This window comes from Falco punctatus (assembly GCF_963210335.1).
Source record: "Falco punctatus genome assembly, chromosome: 14".
NCBI classification, from domain to species: domain Eukaryota; kingdom Metazoa; phylum Chordata; class Aves; order Falconiformes; family Falconidae; genus Falco; species Falco punctatus.
The window spans coordinates 10,788,316-10,815,802 of NC_137594.1; the positions used below are offsets into that span (position 1 = coordinate 10,788,316).

The following is a 27,487-nucleotide window of genomic DNA, read 5'->3' on the forward strand; positions in this document are numbered from 1 at the left end:
ACAAGAACTGTCATTTTACAAGCCTTTTCCTAAGTATGTCACAGCCTTTGAAGCAGACACCTGCTGAAGAGCAACATCTCTTTCCTCGCAAAAGCTAAAACTGACGTGGACATTCCTACTTTTCATTTTCACTATTCCTTGTTTTACATTTCAGATGAGGACTCAGATTCTGACTCCGACTGAAGAACCCAACACCAACCAAGCATGAAGGGAAGATGATCAAGCACCTTCCTCTCTGCTGAATGCACTGCCAATTCAAATATTTCCTTTATTTCAGCCTTAGTAGCCTCTTTCCACCTCACTGTTGATGGAATCACCAAAGCACAGACAGGGCAGTGATGTGGAAAAGGAGACTATTCCCAATGCCGTTAGATGCTTTTTCAGAGCTACAGATTTTACAGTAGTTCAACCTGCCCAAGGTCTGTATCCAAACAACACATCTCAATTCCCTGTTGCCCCTCCTCACTCAGCACTACAATGTACTGAGTAAACAGAACATAGTATTTTAAACATATAAGCAGAGCTTTTAATACGCTTTACTTAATTCCAACTCTGTAACACTTAGAGCTTTTATACTTCTTGCTGTGCCAAAGAAGAGAGGCTTGGAATGCCTCTATTTGTATTTTTCTTGATTAACTAATAGTATTTCTTTATCTGAATATTCCACTATCTCAAGCACTGAAGGCATAGATTGTAGTTAACACGTTGGTTTCAATACATTTGTATCCACTGCCTATCTGGGGCAAGAAAAAGCGACAACTGGAAACATGTAGCAAGAACAAACCTCAAAGTATAATCGTGCCGCAGGGTGGCTGGCTCATCAAACATTCGGTATCACTTTTGTAAGCTGTTTGGATGGGGTCACATCCCATCTCCTGCAATTTCACCACTGATACGAGGTAGAACAGATGAGGCATTGTCTTACCAGCCCCCTTCCTACCATTTGCATGGAAGCCCTTGCACACACAGCTAAGGAAGGCTTGCCAAACACCATCCAACAGTATTTGCCTATCAAAGCCTCCAAGTGTTTTACGCACAAGATACCATGGTCTGATCTCATGCTGTTGCAAACACTGGTCCTCCCACGAGTTTACTGTTTGTAAACTTAAAACTGTAAAACTCAGGATACCTGGGCCCCAGGAGGGCAACACATCCTTCCCACTGTGAAAAGGTAAAAAACCAGCCTCCAAACTGACGAATGTCTGCAATTAATTTCATTTTTGAGACCTCCCCCTCTTTTTGTGTGCGCGCTTTTCTGTTTCGGTTTGAGGTTTGGGTTTTTTCCCCCTGGAAGGACATGATTTATCTTGTGATCGAGTATTCTGGTGGAAAAGCCGCCTGATTTTACAAGAAAGTGTTTTTGTGGGTAGCACAACCTACCTTGAAATAATTTGTGTCCACTTACAGACACATACTGCTTGGAAGAAACATGGCATGCTCCTTATATAAGGCAGCAGATCGGTCTATTGCAAAGAAACCTGTATGCATTAAAGAAAAAATTAATATAGTACCAGAACAGGTGGCCTTAAAAAGTAATTAAAATGAGAGCAGATGGTGCTAACACAGTAAATGAAACACCAGGATAAAACCATAAAGGCAGATTTCCTTTGGGAATAAATGACCACTGGGGTTCTAGCTCCCTGCCGGCAGCTGGCTGCTGACAGGCACAACCACGGTACCGAACAGCGAGCAGGTGCTTGGGAAGGTGCTGGCCGGACTCAGAGCTGCCTAACGGGCAGCTCCTACCTCTCCTCTTTCCAGACCACCGACAGAATAAAGGCAAAACAAACTGTCGCTTCTAGATGTGACAAATCATCTTCGATTTTATGAAAAAAATCTTTGCATCTCTTCCCGTATGAAATTCTACCTTCCTTTCTCTTCTGTTGTCGTATTTTACTGGCATGCACTGTGACGTCAGGGGACCTGGGCTTATTTTTTATATTCAGTGGGTTTGTACTTCTCTTATTTTTATTAAAAAAAAAAAAAAAATGTACTGCATGTCACAGCTGGAAACTTGTACATGGTTAGTATTTAGAAACCATGCTGGATTAAACCTCTTTTAACAGAAGCGCTGGGCGTCTTTACTTATTTTAAGACCTGGTTTTACTGCCTTGCCTCTGACCAGTGAGAGAAACGGTGTTTCAAGCAACTCCATCAGGCAAGATGCAAGTGCTGGGAAGGCAGAGGACAGCACGGAGCCAGCACGGGAGACCAGTCACTCATGGTTGCACACCTTGCAAGGAGAAACTTCATCTTCAGTGTGTTAACCATGAAAGAATTTAACCAAGAATTAGTTTTTGCATATTTAGTAGACACTGGAGATTCAGTACTCTTACTTGGCAGGTAACAACATTGTAAACAACAATCCTCTTTTGGTTCACCCTTCACAGACATGTTACAACCTAAAATCTGCTAAGGTTTTCTAGTCATTTTTTTTCATATTGGAACACTCACTCCTAAAGTAAAATGGAAAAGGCAAACAAAATTGCTCATTAGTTGCTTCAGGACTGCTTTAGCAGGGATGCAGTGAATTGCCTGTCCACAGAATTTCGCTACTAGCATTCGAGCATTTGATTGCACTTCTTTCTAAGCAGCTTGGTCCCAGGGTGAAGTACTTGTGTGCAAGATTCCAGCCTTTATAAAAAGATCAGTTCCCACAACTGAAGCAAAATACACTTCTGTATTTTATCAATATAATTTCAGAGAAGAGAATTAAATTAAAAATAACTACTGTAAAAGCCAATTCTGATTTGGGGAGGAGCTGGCTCAGTCTTTTGTTCATCTCCTACCAGCAATATTACACTAAGCTCAGAGTTTGCTTGATTTTTTGGCTTTTATGCTTGCAAGCTTATTTTTCTCCAACTGGTAAGACCAAAATAGCAGGAGCACTGGTTTCCCTGCAGTCCAGGACTCACAACACAAGCATAACGCTACACTTGCGGCATGGATGCCTTACTGAAATTCCTATTCAGCAGGGTCAAAATCAACCATCTCTTATCGGTTTATAATACATTCTTGTTCCAAACACGAGCCATTTCCAGACCCCACGCAGGTTAACACACGTCTTGGTTACAACCACAGCACAACTATCACCCTTTGGAATTCCTGTGCCTGCTGAACAGCACCCAGCGGCAGGCAAACCTGGGGAAGCGATGAGTTTCCAATACCAAGTGTGTAACAGAAGGATGTGTAAACACACCAAGAAGCCTTGCCATCTGAACCCTGTGCACCAAAGCCACCGACGGGAAGGAAGAGCAATCAGCTGGCATCACAGATGAACGGCTTCATACACCTCTCGCGCTGTCTGAAGGTCCCTTGCCTCCTATCGAACAGCTTTTATATGTATCTGCGGAGTATTTGTTCAGTCTTGTGCAGTAATTTTAGACAGGTGGTATTAAGGTATTAAAAAGACCTTTCCAAGCAGCCTTTTTAGAGTCTGACTGAAATAAGAGGCTCAACTGTCATTTTAACACGCTGTCCATTACTCCACATAATTCTGCTTTTCACCTGATACTGTTCAAAGTTCTCTAAGTCTTAAAAGTTCTAACTGACTAAGTAACTTCCAAGATACTAAGTGAAAAGCAGTATATCTAAGCCTATGTGGTGTTTGAGAAGAATGCTTCCCCTAGCCTGGTGTGTTGGAAAGAAGACGACAATTTAATGCTCTGCATAGCAAGCAAATGTTTTTAATTCATTACGCTTCTGGTAAGCGATCATTGTGGAAATTTCTAAGCCTGAATTTTATAGCTGCATCTTGCCCTGCTAGGAGACCAGCAGCCTGTATCATTAAGTGAACACGTACTTGTGACCAAACACTTAAGTGTATGTTTCTGACACCTACACTTCTAAAATGCATAAATAATTGAGAAAACATACATCTGCTACTAGGCTGAGCTAAACCTCATAGCAGGCAGCTTGTAACCAACCTGATGAAATTTTCAGAGATGAAAAACAATTAAGTGGTTAAATGGCTTCGTTCCAAAGACCAGGATACAAACTGCCCCTGAAGAGCAAATGCAAGATACGTATCACCATGCATATGTAAAAACACAAGAAGCAGCTCCACCTAGCCATCCTTTTTTTATTATTTTTTTTAACATGGAGAGAGAAAGAATACATCAAGGAAGCAGAAGTTTATATAGGCACAGAAAATTTGAATCTTCTTACAGGATGCTTGAGTCACCATTTTGCATGGAGTATTGGTTTAGAAGTCAGGATGGAGACACCATCTCTTGTTTTATTTCTAAATAAACAGGCCTGCAACAAAGAATCCACAAAGCAACTCAGATTTCTGCTCTGGATGTTTTGTAAAACAAAACATCTTCTAGCCCAGAAGGTAAAACAACTCAGAAAATTTAAGTATATTTAAAAAAATAACTAAATTTTCCAATCTATTCCCTTGAAAAAGGAAAGAGCAATTCCATTGTTAAATTTTGGCCAGGTAATACTTGTGTTTGTTTCATGTGTTTTGGATACTGCCCATCACATTTTGTTAGCCTGATCCATTAATTAAGAAATCAGTTACAGTCTTTCCCAGGAGACTAACGGAAGATTCAGTATTTAGAAGTTAGAGAGAATAAACTTTTTTTTTTTTTTAATTCTACCGCTAACAAAGCTTCTCCTGACCAAGCAACACCATCTATAACAGCAGTGGCAATATGGCATTAATCCCAGCACTTCAACTCTTTGTTTTCTTAAACAGCATCTGTTACATTAAGGCCTGATCTCCGAGGCGGTCCAACCGATGCAATACCGTAATGGATGAGAATCTACCACCGACAGCCCCACACAGGCAAACCGAGCTGGCCCACCTTGTAGCAGGTAAGTTGTACAAGCACGTGACACTCCTTAGTGAATCCTTCTGTAAAGAAGCTCAGTCATACCACCACCTCTGTCCACCTCCCCACATGCATATTATCCCTAAACAGTGTTTTAAGAGCATCACTCATATTTCCAAATCTTTCAACAACATTCATTCAACCATCCATGCATTTCCACAGTTCTTACCCTCATTAACCCAGCGCTTTCACCTTGCACCAGAAGCATGTGGATACCAAACATCCTGACTGCATTAAGGTAGGCCTTAAAACGTACAGCCCATGACTGGCACAGCATTACCCACCCACTTTGGGATTTCAGCCCCAAAATTCCTTTTCAGACCAGAACGTGATGCTGCACACCAAAAGATACAGCGCTTCAGCCCATTACAGCACACCACATGGAGAAACTTCCACAACAGCAAGTCCACCACAACTATTTCAGCAAGAAAGCAGTTCCACATGCTTTCTGCTACATATAACCTCTCATCAAGGACTGCTTATGCATGGGTTTTCATTAACTCCTGCATCTATGAAGTCTGTCTTGTCAGAGTCACAAAAAACATAAAAACCACTCAGACAGGGTTGGCTGGTTTGATGTTCAATCCCACGCCGTTCTCTTGCACAGAGAGTGCATTTAGCAACTGAACTTACTGAATTATCAACTTATCAACCACGACATTCAGTATAACGAGTTTATATGGTGCCTTTACAGACGAAGACAATGTTTCAGTACTTTAATATGTCCGTTTATTAAACAGGAAGTCCTTCACAAATGATTCCGTACTATATTGATCAAGGTAAGTGTTAGAAAACTACCATTTTCCCTACATAAAAAAATACAGACTTTTACCACTACGAAGACATGATCAGAATAGTACCGTGAAAATCCATAGAGCTCAAATCTTCAAATATCAGAAAGAAAAAGAGACAGAAAGCTAAGTAAATTAAAAAAAAATTACAAAAAGTATTGTGCCCATATACAGAAGACTGGAAAAGCAAAATGACATTTAAAATTGATAAATACACCATTTAAATTATGCTATAACAGTATGGATTTTTAAAAACAAGACTGCTTTCTGTATTGCAAAACGTTACAATTCTTTAGCTTGTGGTTTTTGTTTAGCATAAACACCAACAGAACAGAAGCACAGTACATACTGAAAAACAGTTACTGGTGTAAGAAAGTCGTGGGTTACGTTTTTTTGTAGTTACCTTGCCTTTGAAGTTGGTCAAGCATTACCAGCACAAGTTTCTCATACAGAGCTGGAACATGCTACACTTACGCAAGTAAGTTACAGCTGTTGATACTGAGAACACAGCGATCACAGCTGGTAGGTACCACTACGGAAAGCATCTGTTTTATCAGCTGGCCTCCTATGCAGTTTGAGAACTTCAAGAACATTTACAAAAATAACGTGAAATTGCTTCAAGACTGTAAATTGTCTCTGTACGGACATTTGCTAATTAGTGATATTCTTCAAATCCTTCATCGAGATGTGGTGATGAATGGGTAGCTGATCTGCAGTCCCCTGAGTCAATGGGGAATTTTGCCTGAGTAAGGACAACAGAATCAGGTTCTGCATTTGCACAAAGAGTACGCCTGTACTTTCCTTGGCAAAACATTACAATATTTCTCATATCAAAAGCAAAATACCAAGGATATTACACAGCAGACTTGTGTTCATTTGATAAAAGGAAAATTGCATCCCCTTTGCTCAGCCAGAGATGGAATTCTCACCCACTACTTCAACTAATGCTTCTGAGCTGTTCACAATTACAAATCTGTCAGTATAGGAGCTATATCCCCAAGGGATAAAGTCCTTCTGTCAGGCCTGGTTACTCCTTCCTTGGACGCTATAAATCATAAATGATGAGCTAGAATCAGAATGTTTAGCATACACCCATTATGTTTTTCTCGAGGACCCCAAATCAGCACCAAGGATACAGATAACCCACATTGAACATCTCTTTGCTCAAGTCTGAAGTAAAGAAATTTGGTGTACCTTTGGCTCACACCAGCAACGTGCTTTCTCTCCATCTTTCAGGTAGCGGCTGAAGGCAGAGCAAAAGCGACACAATCTTTTGATTCACCATGCGATCAGATCTACTGCTTAGTGCACAAAGGGCAGTCAATGACTACAGTAGCCATAAATCTGCTATTAGTGGAAACAAAGCACGATGAAGCCAGAGATGCATTAGCAACTCACATTACAAAAATAGTGTTTACTGGTTTAATAAATTTACATCTCTATTTTTGTGACTGACAAGTGTTTATACCATACATGGAAGGCACCCTAGGTGAAGCAGTTTTTCGGTATTTGTTTACAATTCCGTGAAAAGACATACAAAGCGTCAACTTTCAAATCAAAATTGAACATTACAATGAGAAATAAATACATACTTTACTATTTTATTGTGGGTTCCTGAACCCTTACAAACTTCAACATATACAAATAGTTTCAAAATGACACTAACACAGAAGAGAGTAAGCCTAGACAGATATAATGATTAGCTAAGTCATTCGTTATATTATGTCATAAATGTTGTGTCTTAAGTATAGAAATCATTTTAAAATGCACTAGATTGGCCACAATATATAAATCAAAATATCTTCTTACTCCAGAACTGTGATGTATGAGTTAAAGCTGGATAAACTGTAGTGCTAAGATACACTCTCCCTCCACAATATCCAACAAGTAGAAACCGGTAAACATTCAAGATTGAAGTATAAACAGTAGAAAAATGAAGGTAGCAATTGTTGTAATAAAAGGGTGCTAGCCAGAACTACTTTAACCTGGAGACATCAGGATAAATGTAACATTACTGAAAACATTTAGACAATAGTACTTTTGGGATTAAAAGGTTACCAAAAGTGGTAAATCAGCCTACTTAAGAGAGGGTATTTTCTTTCAAACACATGAAGGTTTTAATTAAATATGTCTATTGAGACATTTGTCCAAAGCAAAACAAATACAATACCCTGAAATTTCTCATATTCTAGACAATAGTCTGTGACAGTCAGAAGAGGCAGATGGTCTATTTCGTTCTGTTACTCACATCCAGATGTTATTAAAATAGCTGTAGGGACCAGCCCCAATCAAAAAATAAGAAAAACCCCAGATACTCTGTTAATACAATCTGGCTATTGCTTTTTAAAATGTTCCTATGTCCTCATCCTGAATTCATGGAGATACGTTTCATATCCTTCCATATATGCTAACTGGCTTCTTAAAATTTTACCCATGAAGTCCATGGTATACAGATAAAACCTTCATAGTAAACACAAAGCTCTATGTTATAAATATGTCAATCAAGGTAACTATGTATATTGTATATAAAATTAAATATCTTCTGTTTGCCAAGTATAATTTAAAAAGGAATATCTGCGGCTAGTTATAAAAAAATATTTATTAACCCATAGAGATTAAAAGGCAATTTCACTAACTCATCCATCCAGCGCATCTGGAAGTTGCACTGGGATTCTGGATAGGTAACTTTAATCACATTCTCATGATAAATAGACAACTTACATTTCTGGGCATATAAGACACTTTTGAAAGCTGCATATCCCAAAAGAAAATTAGATTGTGTTGTATACACTAAATTAAAGGTTATCATAAATCACAGTGTAAGCAGATTTTTTAAAGATTATTTTTAGAATACAAATGGTTAAATTATAGACAGATTTTAAAAAGACAATGCAAAAATAAGACCAAAACAACAAAGGAACCCTTTCAGGTTGGACAGCACCACTCTGACTCTGTCAAACAGATCTATCCAGGTGGCCAAGTGGCTAACAAGGAAAACAATATACTAGGAAAAACTCTTCAGGGGCATTCAGAGTTTTCCTGAATATCTGTAGAAAGTCATTTTTCACCTACTCCCTCTGTTAAAATAAAGAGAGGAATATGGCATAATATTTCTACAACCTATTTTTAAACATTCTGCTGGGGTTTGTACCCATTTCAGCATCATTTTTAAATTCTTACTTTTGTTGCCATGAGAATTCATACACGCGACATACCTATCTGCACAGTCTTTTTGAGCTTTGTTGGCCCTCCAAACAATCCATTATTTTATGCTATAAACAAGACCCAAGTACCCAATTTTCAGAAATGCCACATGACAGCTCATTTCAGAGAGGCTGAGCAAAAGTTAGTCTGAAACTATCCTTTCTTCTAGATGCGGAGCCCCTTGTGACGCAAGGACCTACGTCCCGCAGGTCTCTGTGCCAACTACCACACCTCAGCTTTTAAGATACATCATTAACAACATCAGCACAGAAGCCCTCCAGCTGTACTACAGAGCTAGCACAGCCCCAGAGTTTGGAACAGAGAAATTAGTTCCGATTCAAGGTGTCTCTCTTCCCTTCTCTATAAAGTCCAGAAGCCGTCTTTCCTTCTGTGGTTGGGCATTATTAACGTTCACGTATTTTGAAAGCACTGGATTATTAAGCATAAAGTGTGGGTTTCTCTCTCCTTCTCACCCTTTATCACATCTCAAATTCATGATAGGATTGTGCCTTTTTATTTATCCTAAATAACGCTGAAGATATTTGGCTCCAGAACTTTCAGTGCAAGACCTGTTCTTTATGCTCCAATTTTCACATACCAAGCTATTGAGTATCTTATCTGAGCAGGAGAGAGGATATTATTTGCTACACTATTTGAATGGCTGTTAAGTTGGGGAGGGGTTGGTTGTTTGTTTTTTTAAATTATGCCCTGAAAACTTATAAACTTATTTCTAATTTTGAGTTCGGGGTGGGGTGGGTGGGGTGGGGGTGTCCTTATGAAAGAGAACAAGTAGGAATGTTGACAAAGTTGTCATGGGACAAGAAAGTAACAGACACAGAACAAGAACTAAGGAGGGGGGGTGGGCGGGAGCTGTATTAATAAAACACATATTAACACAAGCATTTGCTGTGCCCGCAACATCCCCAAAACAGCACAAAGGTGCCAAATACCGGATTTGTTTAGGGACCTTAAAATTCATGGAAAACTAGTGGTCAATTCAGTCTTAACAGTTCACATGCATCTTGTAGCACATAAAATTCTGCTGCTGTGTTCCACAGCATTTTTAGAACCGTGCAGCCTGCCGCATCGGGAAGGGGCAACCATCATACTGTGCACAGTAATTCACGAGGGGGGCGGGGAGTAAAGTAAGATTATCTTAGGGAAGACTGGAAACTTTCCCCAGTTCTCCCCTCGTCTTTCTAGAATCAACAATGAAATAGAAACAGATAAAACCATTGGAGATGGTATCAGGAGATGCACAGTGAAACGTATATCACAAAACCTACGAAGAAGCATCCCACATTCCTGATATTATTGAATTGACATGTAAGAGACATCTTTAAGCAAAAAATAAGAAGCTGCTTCCAAGGCAAAGCTCGCTGCTGATGCAATGCTTCTGAATACAAAGCTCATCATGAGTAACACAGACTGGAATATAGGCATCAATCTCTATAAAGTCAGTACCTTGTCTCAGAAAAGGCAGAGGCAGATGGATCTCTAACCCTCTCAACCTCTGCGCATGCGGCTCCTACTGGAAAGCTTACACAGACACACATGCTGTATACCAGCCAGTTTCCAAAGTCCGAGCAGAAAGAATAACGTTTCCCCTGGCACATCTAGCCCAAACATCAAAAGCTATAACAAAGGGAAGAGTATCATAGTTAAGCAAAGGGCCGTATTCTTACCTTCCTTACACCGGAGCAGAAACTATAGAGATCAATAAAGAAGGCTTAAAAAAATCAAATATTAAAACGTAAGATAGATGAGGCATGAATATACAAAATGAAAGGATCAAGTGGAGAGTAAGAAGCAATCAACGTGTCAAATCAGTTCTTAATTATGGTTTTAGAAACTCCTATTTGTAGGCAGTTTGCACACCATTACAGGAATGTACGACAAACTTGAACTAAGGCTGACAATACTGAACATACATAGCATTAAGAGGAGAATCTTCATATAACACTACACAACAATATTATGCTGTTGCTCCAATCATATCTCACATTTAATCTTCTGATGTCTGTGCATAAGTTGCAAAATTTACCATCGTTTCTACATGCAGAAACACACAGACACTGCGCATCCCAGGGCTTAGTTTGACAAAAGAGAACTAATTGGAACCATTACAGATTCAAGCACCTCATTCCTCCAAGGTTCTAATTTAATTTAATCTAAATCAGTGTTTAGATTTGATTTAGTTTTAGTTATAGTGGGGTTTGAGTCCCCTTATAGAGCTAGACAGCACTCAAGGACTAAGAGAAGTTACCACTGTATGCTTAGCAATTACAAGCAAGATTAACTGGCCGGGAGAAGCAATTAATGTCACTTTTCTAAGCATGTTTGAAAAAGAATTTAAACTTTCTACTCTATCTTCTTCCTTTGGAGTTTGTTGTTTGTTTGTTTTATAATGACTGTAGTCTGGATAACAGTCTTAAAATATTACCACCTCTTTAATATAACCATGTAAAATTAAGTCTGAGGGGGTGGGGGAATCAACCCTGTATGTCATGCAATCTTAATGCTTCAAATTTAGTTGTCTCACAGCTACTTTATTTTCCTTCTTTATAATCCAAATAGTAAATAACATCTGTGCAGAGTAATAAATGCTTAACTTAGACTTTTAGAAAGTATATACTGTACAATACTAAAATAATCTTTGGTCCCCAAAATAAGGAAATTACAAATTTACATGGTTTTGTTTTACAAAGTGTATCACATAGTATTTAAATTAATATTCTCTCTGAATTACACCCTGAAAGTTGTGCTAAGCTTATGTCATGATGTAAGTAATAAATAACGGCATACTGTTCTCAGCTCAAGAAAACTCACTTCACATGTAAAACTGCACAAGGTCATTCAGGTCTGCTAAGCAACACGATGAAGTATTACACTGTACTGGAAGTCTAACTGCATCGCTCTACATGTGCCATTCCAGCTAAAAGGTGACAGAAGCTTTTCATGATCTCCAAAAAACGCTCCGTGAAGTTATCCTTTTTTTTTTTTTTTTAGGTGAGGGAAGGTATAAGGATTTGAAAGATACCAAATTCATAAACTTACAGATGCACGAGACCTCCCACAGCTCTGAACAGAATCAGCACAGGGAGCACAGGCGAGGAATGGTGCATCCTCTTACATCGGTACACACCACCGCAGTCCTTGTCGTTAACCAGCACACAGGATACACTCCTAATGAAAAGAAAGCTTTGCTATGCATCGCCTAACTTCTGTTTCTTGATTTCAGAGGATTCCACTCCAAAAGCATGGCTCTTCTGGAGAACAATATTCTATATTTGGGGGTGGGGGTTGGTGGGGGTTGGTTTTGGGGGGTTTCTTTTTTGTGTTTTGATTTTGAGGTTTTTTTGTTGTTTGGTTTTGATGGTTTAAGGTTTTTACAATCTTTATACAAACTGCTCTAATTACAGTTTAGGTATGCTTGGCTACTTTTTAAAAGGTTCTTTTAATAATTGACAGTATCTACAAACTCTCCTTGCAAACTATGCCAATACTAGGCACTGCTGAAAAACAGCAGGGCTGTAACAAGTGCCCTGTCAATAACAAACTTAATTATTTCATACCACACTGAGAATGGAACTGTCCTTTACTTTTCATGAAACACAGAGTAATCTTGGTGAGGCACCACTTCAGTAAAATGTTCTAAACCCAACACTAGAGGCTGGCTTACATGGTTTGATCTTTTTGGTTTCTTTAACAGGTGTTCCCTTGGCATTAACATTCAATGAAGCACAATGAAATGTCACTGTAGTAACTGGTAAACCATTACTCATTAAGAAAATGCAAGTTTTCTTTAACCTCATTACTAACTCCTTCCGAATTTTAATCTCCACCTTAGCCACTAAGATGAAATGCACTGCAGATATTAGTAAACTGAAAATTTAAAAAGACATCCATTTTGTCACTTCTTTTTTTCCACACATCAAAATAATTCTCTGTTGCTTGATTAGAACATTGCAGCATTAGGCTCACAGCTGTCACTATCCCAGTTTCTCCTGGTACTAAAAAAGCCCAGGCACTTCTATTGATCTTCTGTGTGGTATAACCAGTTTTTCATGTTTAAAAATGACCCATCTGCAACATATTGCTGTTTGTTCTTAAGACTCCACTTAACTGCACTCATCCACTTCGGAGTACAGCTACGCAAGAACACCATGCAAAAAGTGTTCAAGTCAAATGTGAGAAATTCAGGCATACATGACATACAGGTCCACTGATTTCAAAGATTCTATCGACTTACACCAGAAAGGAATTCAGCTCAAGAGACCTCCCACACACATTTTCATGTAACACACAGACATGCATATGCCAAATAATGGATTACATAAAAATACTAATAAGACAACCAGAAAAACATCAAGAGAAATCTTCCTAATAATATTATGATATTGTCTAAGTGATTACTACAGAATTTGAGTTTTGAGTGGAGAAAATAGCCTTCTCACCACTAGATTCAATGAAATAAGAAAATCTGAGTTAGGTAAAACTATTTCTGGAAAAATCAATACACCTATATTATCCTCCAATTATCTAAACTCATTTTTCCAAGAAATATTAGGGGAAAAAATTGCAGAAACACCCAGTTAAAAGAATTTTAAAACAAACAAAAACCCCAACCAGTTTTAGCTACTACCAACAGTTTTAGTTTTAGAAAAAACAACCAGTCATCTAAAAAAGGAAAGTATTTATCTTGCATTAATCGTGATATTGCAACCCTAGAAACACTTTACAAAGTGTATCATAATTTTTTGCTAGTTCTTGCTTACCCTATGCTTCTTAGAAAGGCTGAACCTGGAAAAAAAGAAAGCCATGACTTGAATGCAAGTATACTGGATGACAACCCCTTCTTTCTCTATTGTGCCACTCAACCCCCTTTTCTCCACCCTGCCTCCCATGTGTATTTATTTCCCATTTTGAAATGAAAAAAACAGAACGTACCCCAACATTAGCAGAAAACCTCGTACTTGCACTTGATGCACTATGGCCACCATTCTGCACAAGTTCAGATCTGGCCAACTTCCAAGTAACCCATAGAGTAACCAATCCACCAAACAAAAAATGTGAAATGGTTGTCCATTTCATTTATGTAAGTGCACCAACAGTGAAACTGCAGGAGATCTTGCAGATGAGAACTGAGCGGCACTGCCAAGGCTGCATGTAGATCACAGGATCACGGCACGGTGGGGGTTAGAAGGGACCCCTGGCGATCACCTAGCCCCACACCCTGCTAAAGAAGGTTCACCTAGAGCAGGTTGGATACAGAGTTCGTTGGATGTAATACATGCCTAAAGTTATTGCTATTTGTGTCTCACTTCCTTCTCACATGTATTATATTTACTTTGGGTGGATTTCTTTCCTGTATTAACCAATTAATGTAGTGCTGGGTCTTAGTGTTTACAACAGATGAAGAAACAGTGGCAGGAACACACATATGGATGGAGAGGGATGGAAAGTACCGTGCAGTTAATCCAAAACAGTAACATACTTCAAAAACATATATACATATTATATAACCTATATAATATATGTATATATATATGCAAGCATCTTAAACTGATCTTGCTTTTGAATGACCAACATTTACTGCCTTCATGACAACAGCTTCTGACTCAATGTATCTCTGCACATATGCAGGGCTGGGCATTCTTTGCCACCATCTGATCTTTTCTTCCTTAAATAATGAAAAAACCCTTTATTCCATGAGGGAGTCAAGCACTACTTCTTTTCCCTTTGCAGTCCCATTGGAATGTCGCTTTCACGCATCCAGACGCTGAATCTCAGGGCGATGATCTACTTCTCTGGATTCTGTCCGAGCACGTATGTAATCACTGGTCTGCCGACTATTTTGCTGTCTGCTGTTCATTCGCCACTTTTTAATAGCTAAATACGTGTTCACAGCATACACTGCCATTGCCAAGAAACCAAATATCTACAAAAAGTAGAAAGAATTGTCAAAGACAATTTTTGAAAACAAGAACAATAGTAGTTTCACAACAAATTCCTCAGAAGCTTAGTTTTCTACTTTATTTGCACTGACAAGTCATTCTGGCCTGTAAAATTGATGTTTTTCTTCTTCAATGAACTAGAGAATCTGCAAAAGCAAGTAAGAGCAACGATCCCAGAAAACAAAGTTCTCTGTCTACAAACATGACAATTAAATCCTGCAATGCAACTTCAATGGAAGAACCTCTTGTAAAGAAGAACACAGCTCTTCATCCAACAGTTCATTCCTCAGGGCGCACATAACAGTGAACCAATGACAAGAGAACAGACGACCAGTCCAGACCATCAGCCTGGAGAAGGAGCTGATCTGCAGTTCTTCCTATATACTTCTGCAGAACTGTTGTGTGCTTTTCAATACCCAGGTTTGAAAGAGAAAAAGAAAAAAAGGTTGCCAACTCAAGCACAAAATTAATTTGCTTGAACTTACTGTTCTAGATTTTAAATCTTGAAGTACTACTATACTCCACAGAACAAAAAAAAGTGATCTATAGTGAGCAAGAAGAATTCAGCAAATTATGTGTAAGCAGTTCCAATTTCTTGTGAATTTTTGGCTCTATCTTTTCCGTAGGCTTGCAATATAGAGCAGTACCGTCTGAGCTAGCTATAAAGAGGCAAGGCACGTTCAACTGTTAAAAGGGTTCTCTGCAAGTCGTTTTTCTGTTTGTTCTTGCCTCAAGCCTTAAGACAAACAATTCAAAGGACATCAATACTTTTAAAATCAGAATTAGCTTACAGCCAGCTGTAGAATTAGAAGTAAATTGCAATGGCAAAGGCAACAGGAGTATTCAATGAACACAAAGGAAAAGTTATTTTTAGTTTCAATAGAAGAGCCATATATAAAAGAAGTTCAAATTCTTACCACAGCAGCAATTTCTGCTCCAGTTTTATGGTTTAAAGCAGCAAGTACTACAGAGGCAATGAAAAAGAAGAAAGTGCTGAGTCCAGTGTTGACCAGATCCTAAAAAATAAATTCATTAGCATTACTAAACAATGATTCTTTGCTTGCTTGTATTATAAGCAATAACAGAAGAGGGTTAAAAACAAGAACTACAGCACTCTTTCCCCACTTTCTATGCAGTTTGTCACCGATACAAAAGAAGTCAAGGATTATTACACAGGAAACACAGCCATGTGTGCACATTAGTCTGTGAACTGAAGTCAAATAGCACATACATAGAAAGCACCAGTGCAGATTCTGGATGCGCTACCTCAATTTCTGCTAGGGTTATTAGAAAAGTACTATCAGCATGAACACTGAGTAAAGCTGTTCTGCTTCAGCTGAAGTAACCTGAATATCCAACTTCAGCACACCAGGAACCCCTCGGTATCTTTCACATCACAACAGTGGTCCATGCACTGCCCAGATAAAGAACTTGTAAAAAAAAACCGTCATGAATGTTTAGGCCTTCATTATAGAAAACTGCATATTCTATGCTATTTCTACAAACAGCTGCTCATACTGTGAGAATACACAGGTATTTACATATTTATTGCATAAAATTGACGTTTCAAGCAGACATTTTAGAACATATGCACAGCAATACCCCAAGGGCACCTACGTTCACGGGAAACTCTTGCTTTGCTCCAAGCACAGAAAAATGACAGGCAACATGCAATTTAGTTACATATATACACTGTATATGTCACAGTGTTCACAAGATTATGCTGCAATGCCTTACATAAAAGCAGGGTCATTAATGTATCAATGGAACATAAATAAGAATTCTGAACGGCAGTTAATAGCGCAAGAATAACTATGTCAATACAAGACTATCTGATCTGACTTGAGAAAAAAATTTAGGAATTGGAACATGAAAATAACGAAAGAAACAAAATGCTAGATTCATTAGGGACTAGCTGTTCACCATGTCACTCATAGCATCTTTTACCATTTTTCTTGAAATGTGATACATCTCTGTAGTGTATGTACAGTGCAATATACATATGTAGGAAATAACAGACTGTCATGATAACTAAATGAATAGGTGAAGTCAGGGAGCAAGAAAGGTTGTGGAAGAATCAGGGAATGGCAGTTCAGCACAAATATCCTAAAGGAACATGAAAACAGTGAGGTGAATTACCATCACAGACAAAAGGGATGGAAAGAAAACCCGTATACAAGTTTGTTGTGCAACTTACAGTTTTGAGTTAAAGAAAAAAAGAAATACAACAAAACTACACTGAACATGCCAACTTTCACCATTAAAAAATATCCCATCACCACTCTTAAATTAGAATTCAAGGACAAATTTGTTCTACTTGACTCTGTTCTTTCACATGCGAGCCAGGCTCGCTTCCTGTTCCTACTCCTCCACTTACTACAAATAGACTTTTTAAATTTATTTTATTTTTCCCCAAAGTGCATCTTTTGAAGTGCTGTAAGAAGTTATGCTTAAAAAAATGAAGATACAAATCTGAACTTATTCCCTGGGTAAGAAAACTGAAGATACAAATCTGAACTTATTCCCTGGGTATGAAACCCATGACGATGTTCCAGCCACACAGCACAAAGACTTTGAAAAGACCATTGTCATCCAGCCACCCCCAAAACATCTGTTTTTCTAGCCATGACTGGAGAATGCTTTAGAAAGTAACTGTAAAAACCAACGGTTTCTGGCACTGTGTTATTCACAGGGAAAACTATCTATTTTGAGGGCACTGACTCAGCAACAGCTGGTTATCAAAATTAAATGTACCCAGGGATAAACTGTATGATGTACCACTGTGGCCTGGTCCTCCTCTAAAAGGGGGACTTTCCCAAGGAAAGAGAGGCTTCCATTGTTCATTGCCATTTCCACCCACATGTTGATTTCACAAGCCCAGTAAGACCCAAATTGTCTTACCAAATAATAAGGAAACAAAAGCAAACCGTGGGTCTCAAACTCCTACCATCTTTTCACCTGCCAGTATGTAATTATAGAGATACTTTTCATCTCTGTTCAAGCTTACCGAGACAGATGTTATCTGGTACTTACAGCATTAAACAAAATTGCAATGTTATTAAATAGTTATTCCAGTTCTTATTATACAACTTCTTGCTTTGCAGAGATAAAGACAAAATGAAGATACTAGAAAAAAAATGGCATTTCATAATTTCTCCAGGTATCCTCCCCAACTCTACATTTAACAGCTCTAACTGTGCTTCTGCGACTGCAAACAAGAGCTGCAGTTCTCATGGGCACAAACCTTTTCTCACTAGAGGGGAAGTGTCACTAAATACATGACAACAGATACCAGACAACAGTATTCAACACATTCATCAGGCCTCTATAGTAAACGTACGTATGTCACCAAGAATGCTGGAACTAAATACAGAGGAGAGAGCAGCTATGCTCCTGAATAACTTTTTAAAAAATTAGTTCAACCCAAGGTCAAGTTGTGTATTTTACGACCAGAGTACATTTGTCAGCTGCAGGAAGGCCTTGCAGAATGGAGACAAAATTCTAGAAGAAATAACCCAGAAGAACTTGGCAATTAAAGGGGGTAAGCATCTCAAGATGTGATGCCATGGCAAAAAAAGGGAGCAAACCCACTTATACATTCCTCTGGACATATGCACACGATAGGTGTAAGGTGGTAATCTTACCTTCGCAGGGGACACTGGAATGCCGCATCCTGTTCCGGTATCCACATTTTTAAAAGTATGTTGAAAAATTGGACAGGGTACAGAGAAGAGCCACAAAAGTTATTTGAAAGGAGGAGAAAATTTCTCACAGTATGAAGCAAAGAACCTAAACTGCTTTGAATATTAAAGACATTGAGCTGTGTACATGAAGACTCCAGTGTTCAAGTAATCAAAAAATACTAGTTGTTTTACAAGTTTAACATAGAAAAGCACAACAAAATTAATAGCTTAACAAAATCAATAGATGCAAAGTTCAGACAAAAGTCATATACAAAATGAAGTAAGTTTTAATTGTAAGGGAACCAACCATCAGAACAGCCAAAGATGTACTTAATACTCCACCTTTTCACTTCTTATAATCCAGGTCATATTTTTTCAGACACCCATTTTGTACTTCCTTAGTACCATACTTAAAGACTAAGTGGACGACACATAATGCTCTATGATTTATGGGGTCAGATGTGCTTATTAATTAATCCTACTGACCTGCTGACTTTTTGAATCTGCCAGTTTTATCATCTTGCCAAAGGAGAACAGTATAAGCAAGACCGCTAGACCTATCCACAGCATGACACACATTACCATCTGTCCCCACGCTACAAATTGACTTGAAGGCTGCTTGTAAGAAATTTGAGATACTGCAAAACATATATATAAATACTGAAATTAGACTGCTGGTGCCTCTGTCATGATTATTCCAGGAAACCATAGATGTAAGTACATTAGAAACTTTGTCATCATCACTGGCATTTTATTTCATTGTACTCTTTACAAAGAAAATCAAGTTTGTCCCTGCAAAGAATCCACCAACTCAAATCTTTAATTCAACCTTGAGGCTCCCACTTACTCATTTCCGCAATTCCATTTTCCCTGGTTAAGTCAAAACTTTTTAATGCAACTAATAATTGATTCACATTCATACAGTAAGGCTGGTTTCTTAAAAAGCTACCACTAACACAATCTTTCATATCCATGGATCAGACTGTTTGGAGCTTAAGGAGCAATGACACAACAATAACATTCATACACCTATATAATGGTAACATCACAGATGCAAATATCGGTGGACGGTTTTAATCAAAAAATTGGTACTTACTATTTAGAGCAGAAAGATAAGAAAAGAAAAAATACAGTGGTTTTGGACAAAGTCAGAGCAGAAACAAAAGAAAATGAACTACAGCAAGAACTCAAGAAGGACACTCCCTAAAATAATGTAGCTTTCTTCCACGTAAGAGAAATGAATAATCGTGACAATAAAAAAATAAACTAATTGAAAAAAGATGAGCCATTTCAAATCTGGCCATGATATAGCTGAAGTTCTTGCTATTATATTTATAGACAAAGTAAAAACCACATCACACAGATAGAAGAATTTCTGCTGAAATTACAGCAACCTCATGAGACAGTATGCTGTGCCATAAAATACTGTACAAAGCTGCCATCCATAACAGAACAAAATCCATGAGCTGAATCAAATCCACTCTAGACTGCTGCTGCTCCCTTTCTCTTTCCAAAATTATTTAAAATGAAAGACTGACTTCTAGTCACTTGCTGGTTACTGTTCGCAAAAAAATACTTTTAGTCCAAAGGAGAGTATCCAGGGACATATATTTGCTCCTGCCATCACCACCCATCTGTCTGAAGGGGCATAAGGCAGGATGCATCTTAACTTGTGGATGAAGATGGGTTTATGCCAAGACCACATATTATACTAAAAGAGGATGAGGCTTTTGTTCTGCTGATTCTGCTGTAAAGGTGGGAAACTCTAGAAAATAAAGGGCAGCATCCTAGGGTCTTTCGTTTTTTAATGGTATGGGTAGGTACAGTTCCTGGATTAATGAGGATGGAAAAGCTGAATAGGTGCTATGAATGAGAGGTCTGTTAACAGACCTGAAAACTCCCACTAAGAAACTCCTGAAAGCTGCAAGGCACATCAGCTTTGAAAGCTTCTGTTCAGTCTTCCAGTTCAGTACGTTACCAGGAGCTGGCTCTGATGCTCAGACACATCAGTGATATCCACTGCTCTCCATGACTTCACGCATGCAAACTTTTAAAGACATTCAATCAAAACACATGATCTGCCTTTTTACCCTGTGTTTTGCGGCAAAGTAAGAGACTGCACAAGTGACCAGGTACTATTTAAAAGGGAGACAAGGCCATACTGCAATTTTAATTTGTATAAACAAAAATATGGTACTTAAACTGGTGGTTGCTTTTGCCATTTGCTTTCTGAAATCCAAAATCTTACATTTACATCGACTTTAAAGCAGCTAAATGAATCTAATACGGAAAAGACGCCTGCACATTCCAAAAGCTTGACTTTGTCACAACAGGTGACAGAAGTTAGTGGCCTGCTGCTCTCCAGGTTATTTTCCACAAAAGAGAGAGTTGAAAGTAAAATTTCATTTTAGCTCTGTTTGGGTTTTGGTGTTCGTTTTTCAGTTGGCAGGAGAAGAGAGGAGGAGTGTGGTGGTTGTTTGGGGTTTTTTTGTGGGTTTTTTTTGTTGTTGTTGTTGTTTTGGTGTCTTTTTTTTTAAATAGCCCTAATCTCTCCACCAACTAGTACCTCTTTACTTGAAAGGTTTAGGAACTTTTTCTTGTTTCCATATGAAACTATCGATTCGAATTTCACAGACATACCAGTCAGTCCTCTAAACCAAGTACCTCTAGTTAAACTCCCATAATTTTACTCCACAATCGCATTACTAAACATTGCATGAGTATTTTGCACCACAATTAAAAATGGAAACACGGTTTCTCAAGCAAAAATAAGCCCTAGGTAGAATGAACCAAATTTAGCTGCATGGGCATTAATCCCCATCTCGTTTTTTCTCATTTGCTTAGGCTTTCATAGGTACAGAAACCTTTATTAAAACACTAGATTCGCCTAAACATCACCTCCCCCTGACAAAATAGTCAGTGACCACCGGTTTCAGAAACACGCTAGTGACCCAGAGGGCTGGATTCACACTGTGCAGAGATACCTTAGTGCCCATCTCACAGCGTGGGGCTACGCTGCCTGGCCCCTGCGCAAGGCTGAAGGTCCCCATGGGTCCCATGTCACACACAGCAGCCTCCAAAAGTCTCCAGCATTCATTTGCAGGTGCTCCATTTCAGCACTACCATTTGGTCCCCGGTGTCTGGCACCTGCTAGAAATCATTTCTATTTCCAGCACCTCAAGCAAAGTATGTAAAAAAAAAAAATCTGAATTAACAGAAGCAACTTTCAAAAACCTTGGTCAGCTCTCTGAAAGGTCAGGGACAAGCTATGACTTTAAAGAAATAAAGAAGTGGCCTTAAAATGAAGATTCATATGATTTTATTTACTTCTAACTATTTTTGAGTTGGAATACAAGCCCTGTCAGATGTATTAACTCCACTGTAAATGACAAAACACATTGCTGAACAAATGCTTCTACAATCCCAGTTTCATTTTGCTTTCTTGAAGGTCACCTGCCCCATTTACCTCTCAGTTCTTTCTTAGCTACTCCTCACTGCTTTCCCTGCATATTTTTTCAATAAGCAGCCCTGCACACAGACAGGCCCAGCTCTTACTGTCACAGAGCAACAGACCTTACTAGCGGTAACTACCAAACCATGGAGTATTTCTGGTATTTAAAACGTGTGTTTGCATTTCTTACAGAATAATGCATCATTTACACCAGACTGCACCAAATGAGAACTGTCCGTGAAGAGCACTAACCCAGAGGAAATTAATTCTGACATTTAAAAAAATTTGTAAAATACTCATTTTTATCCTTAATGGGTTTTGCTATTTTGACAGCAGTAAACATCAATGCGACAGATGACTTAATTTCTCATTCAACAGCTAAGCAAGCCAAAGAAAACAAAGATGTTTTTTCAAAACAGAAGAAAAAATATTTTTTTTAAAAAAAAACACAAGATTACCCTGTGAAGGCCTTAGAACTACACTCTTCAGAGCCAACGCTGGCATAAGACAGTTTCTCATACTGGCACTGCATAAAATTTTCTGCCAACTGCTTCAGGTGTCAGTTGCTTCCACATAAGGTTTCATCAGTGCAACAACCGGGGGGGGGGAAAAAAAAAAAGCTTGCAAAGACGAAATAAATTTCCAGGCAACACAAAATACAGCCCCTGCTCTGTGTCTTCTAAGAGACATACCTGACTCCTCGTGTCTCCTCCCCGTACCAGTGCTTCCCTGGGACTGTTTCCAGGCTAGTAAGCCTGGTGGGACTCGCTGTGCTCAGTGCTGTGCCTCAGCTTTGAGGCTGCTCTAGGCTGAAAAACTCTGCATTTGGAGTCACACAATACATTATACCAGAACTCCAGTGGATGTTTAAAAAGAAAATAAAAATCAATGTTCAAAATCTATCAGAAGATTTCTTCCTACACACAAAACAAATAGTCTGTTCTACTGGCTGATGATGCAATGATTCACATCTGTAACTACTCAGATTTCTCTCATCATACAAATTCTTATCCAAGAACACTGTCAAATTCCAGTATTCCCAGCCATTTGCCATCACTTCTCCCCCTCCCCAAGTTATCTCAGTTAACAGCCATGAAAAAAAAGGTACTGCAGCATTATAGCAGATCCACTCTGCAGTGACAGTCACTGTCAGAAAGCCTGGCAAACCACACGCAGATTCACCAGAACACCAAAGCTACTACCTAACTTCTGTAAACTTTCCTACCCCATCCCTACTTCGAGGGCCATGTCACACACGTGTTTGGCTGCAAGATCTTACCCTCTCCCCATAGATCACACAAGATTCAAATAATGAATTAAAACTGGATAATTTAGCCAAATAAAATTAGAGCAAGCATTCAGTTAACTCTGAAAACAAACATTTCAAAGCAGCAGCCCATCAGTTAAGGAGGAATCTGTGCTGTGCCCTTCATTCCCCTACACCACTTGCCAGTCTCCTTGCAGAATAGGTTCCCTCTGAGCTGTGAGGCATAGCATAAAGGGAATGGAAATTTCCACTGACAGGTTCCCCAGCTTTGGCATTTTTGCATAATATTCATAGTGCTGCACAACACAACAAGTGACTGTTCTTTCATCTTACTGTAACAGACCTGCCTCTTTCCAGCACACCCAAGCAAGGATTTTTCCTGTCTTACCATCTCTACATTTCTTTCATGTTTACCTCAGGAAAACATGAGAACAGTTGGCAAGTCTTCTGGGATCCAAACAAAACTCTTCTCCCCAAACAGCTAAAAATATATATTTAAAACAATTTTTTAAATCTGCATATCTGTTCAGTGCCAGTATATACTGATCCACATTTTCATTCCAAGCAGGGACTGTGGACATCAGACAATATCCACAACACATTAGAAAGAAGTCTAATTTTAATAAAGTATTAAAGGAAACAATCCTGTGTTGGATAATAGCAGCTGATGGCCTGATACTTTCTGATATGTAAGATCATTTGAAAGCAAGTGGTTTCAAACGGTACCTAAGAAGTTTGTTCAAGTAGCTGTTCTTAAAGGAAGCCTTCTTCCTAAATTTAAGACTACTAAATTCTTTCAAGCACCGTAGCAGCTGCTTCTTCTCACACAGCTTCTAAAAGCCAAGTCTGAGACTCTTCACAAGGGAAACATCCATTATAAAGTCCTTTTTGTAAAGCATGTACATTAATGAAGTTATATACAAGCAGCAGTGACTTCCTCCTAAAGCATTCAGGAGTGGGAAGTCTTGTGCAGAAAGCAGCTCCTATGGTAATTGTAATATACACAAGCTGCAAAATGATCAAAATAACCACCAAAACACAGAAAAGTACTAAATATTGAAAGAGGTAAACAATGGTGGAGTATACATCTACACTGTAAAGAACAGAACGCCAAAATAAGCCCCCAAAAAATTTAGCCACAACTCCACATTCTTAGATTTCCTACTAACTTTGCCAAAGTAATCTCCCATAGGTGTTTTAGCAGCAGCTTTTGATCTCCCACTCTGTATGTGCAACAGCAAACAGCGATCTGAATAACGAAGATACTCTCACACTCCTCTCAGAGTAACTGTTTGATCAGACTAACAATTATTAAAATCAGTAAGCAATACCAGGAAGAAGGATGGGAGACATGGTCTCATCAGTTAACAGAAGTCAGAAGCTTCCAGTTCTCGCTTCTTTAGACATCTTCGGTATAATGATGGAAGAAGCATTTCATCTTCAGTACATAACTAAAAGAATGAGATTTGCGAGATCATGACAATTTACTTCTACCACTATTGATCTGGCAATATGCAGCAATGTAAACTAAACGAAAAGCATTTGCATTGTACTCCACTTGCCCGACCATGTCATGCTGCTCCATGCCATTTAGGTAGGGGATTCAGAGTATGACCATTGCCCTAAAAATCAAAATTCTTAAAAAACACCCACACAAACAAACAAAAAAAACCCAACAAACAAAAAACCCCACACCACAACTGGCTGGGTTTTTAAACCCTCTTTTCTCTGAATATCTCTAATGGAGTGCTGTGCCGAGACAAGGAATGCTGCACTCAAAGCGGTAATTCTTGGCACTCAAAATACTGTAAGAAGTCAGAGTGGCTGAAAGGACCTACCAGTTACACACTGATACCTGCTGCATTATCTGGGGGAAAGGCAGAGCACTGCATTTAGGCTGCTGTGCTTCTGCATGTTCAACACATTGTCAAAGCGTTCTGGGAGGCAGTATAAGTGTGCCACAGGGCTCAACAACAGAACCAAAGGTACAGACATACAGAACCAAGCGTATGTGAAGTCATTACACAGGCACCATGCACACCACTATGGCCGTTTGATAAAACATCTCAGTCAAACTTACTTTGAACCCAAGCTGGACCTAGTATTCAGTGTGAAACCACTCGCACGACACCAGCAAAACCATCATGTATTTTATATGACACCGATGCACCTATACACACTTGTTATCATGCTCTGGTACATCCTACTAGTACATACAGAACTGTGTGGTATAAAAAGATGCTCCTCAATTGCTGTTATGAGCTGCCACGTTGTTATGATGCTCGTTAAACTGCCAAGCTGGCAACAGAAACAGAGACTACCTTCTCTCTGCAGCTGCTGCTTTTCAGCTTGCCACGAAGGTAAGTGGTAACAACACTGGCAAGATGTAGACAAAAGGAGCAAAGGCAAGACAACCCAGTAATATTCCAGTGGTTCCACTGGTTTTGTTTTGCTACTGATCTCCCCCACCTAGTTATCACTCATAGTTCTCAGTCCATCGAATCTGTCCACCAAGTACTCTTAGGAAGAGCTCCTCAACAAGGTACAAAGGATCATCTAATTCCACATTCCATCTAATTTCAGGTAAGTCACTTAGGCTTACAAATGCACATATGGCAAACTGCACATATTAATAAACTGCAACAATTAAAAAAAAAAAAATCACACAGAAGCCTAAACACCTCTGGGACTGGTCTCCAACAGTACTTACAAAATGACAACTATAAAATAAAACAGAACATAGGCACATATGCATCTGTCCCATCTGAAGAAGTTGATATAAATACTGTCCTTGAAGCTGACAGATCTTTTGCTTAGAGTGACTTAACATGTTGGTTTTGTGACTTGTGTTTATGCAACCCAATCTGAAAGTTTAACTCATAATACAGCATGGAAATAGAGACTTTTACAAAAGGAATGTGCACTGCCAGCAGTTCTTCTCCTAAAACTCCTCGTATTTGAGAACACATTAAGCATTGTCAGTCAATGTTTCATAGTTATGTGTAATCAATTCAAAACATCCAATTTTCACAGAAAGCACTAGTTTTTTTTACACTACTACCCCATGATTGCATTAATCTCTGTAAGAAAAATATATGTAGCACAGCTGCCCTAATTAAAAAAAAAAAACAAACAACAAAAACCACCAAAAAAACAGCATAAGAGAGAACAACAGGCTACTGTAAATACAGCATCTGTCAAAGTTAAGTAACAACATGCTGCATTTTTATCCACTTCATTCACAAACAGTAATTGCTGGCATTAGCAGGAAATTCTTCCTTTCAAAGAGAATCTACCAGAAGACAATTTTTAGTTCTATGTAGTTTAATCTTGCTACGTTTCAAAGCTCATTCTGCTGATAAATATATATATCTAAACAAATCTAAGTAAAACGCATACTTTACTCAGCATAAAGAACACTCATACGCAACCTTAAACAACAGCAGAAAATAAAAGTTCCAAGACCAAACTTAAAAACAGATTTGCAGCTATTTTTAACAGAGGGAGGATTTGTACAAACTTACAGTAAGATTCCAGTTGATCTGCGGTATCCTTGTGTGAAGATTTAGACTGAACATAAGCAACAGAACTCCAGTAACCACCAATGCACTACAGCTCACAAACTCAAAGAAATAAAGGCCTTCGCAAGGGGAGCATTCCATGATGGTCTCTATGCAGATGAATGCGATCAGTGCCAAAACCTAGGAAGAAAAACAAGTGGAAAAAAAATAAATAGATTTCCACATTTTCAAAGTAGCCACAAGTATTCCTGAAATTTCCATTGGGAACATGATCAGTTTACACTCAGGAATGTGTGATTTTAGTTTATAACAGGGCACTGTAAAGAGCAAAAACAAAAGCAAATTAATGCAAGACTTTCTGGATATCTTCTGTTCAACAAAATACACTTCAGCAAAATTACAAAAAGTCTAACATCAACACAACTGAGACACCCAAGACCATGAAACCCCTTCAGGCCACTGGCTTAATATGCAAGTGGCACCTCAAACATTCTATTTCATTTTTCATTCACGATATGGTATTCCAAAACCTAAAGATGGAACGCATTTGTCTGTTAGGCCAACCTCAGACTCAATTACAAAGTATTAATACACTGTGACTGTGAAAGACATTTTAATAAAGCCATTATTTAAATTTCATTACAAAGTTGAGATCTAAATCAATCAAAATAGATTCAGGCCCTCTACCAGCCTCCAAAAATGTCCGCCTTTCTCATCTTTATCATCAATACACTTTATTTCATATAAAAACGTATTTTATCATTCCCTTGTAAGA

The 27,487-nt window shown here is 38.6% G+C and overlaps 2 protein-coding genes across 3 annotated transcripts in view; one reads left to right on the forward strand and one right to left on the reverse strand.

Moving 5' to 3' along the window:
- Window positions 1-2,068, forward strand: part of CMTM3 (CKLF like MARVEL transmembrane domain containing 3) — a 16,614-nt gene extending 14,546 nt beyond the window's left edge. The window contains exon 5 of the mRNA XM_080411203.1: window positions 155-2,068. Within this exon, the coding sequence (XP_080267329.1) occupies window positions 155-183 (29 nt within the window). The 3' untranslated portion in view covers window positions 184-2,068. The remainder of the gene's footprint in view (window positions 1-154) is intronic.
- The window catches only part of CMTM4 (CKLF like MARVEL transmembrane domain containing 4), a 55,735-nt gene continuing 30,225 nt past the window's right edge, over window positions 1,978-27,487 (reverse strand). Inside the window, exons 2-4 of one of the 2 annotated variants that reach the window (XM_080411201.1) lie at window positions 26,716-26,892; window positions 15,708-15,806; window positions 1,978-14,774 (exon numbers count right to left, since the gene is read on the reverse strand). In XM_080411201.1, coding sequence (XP_080267327.1) covers window positions 14,601-14,774; window positions 15,708-15,806; window positions 26,716-26,892 — 450 coding nt within the window. In that variant the 3' untranslated portion in view covers window positions 1,978-14,600. The other variant, XM_080411202.1, reaches the window with a different exon arrangement.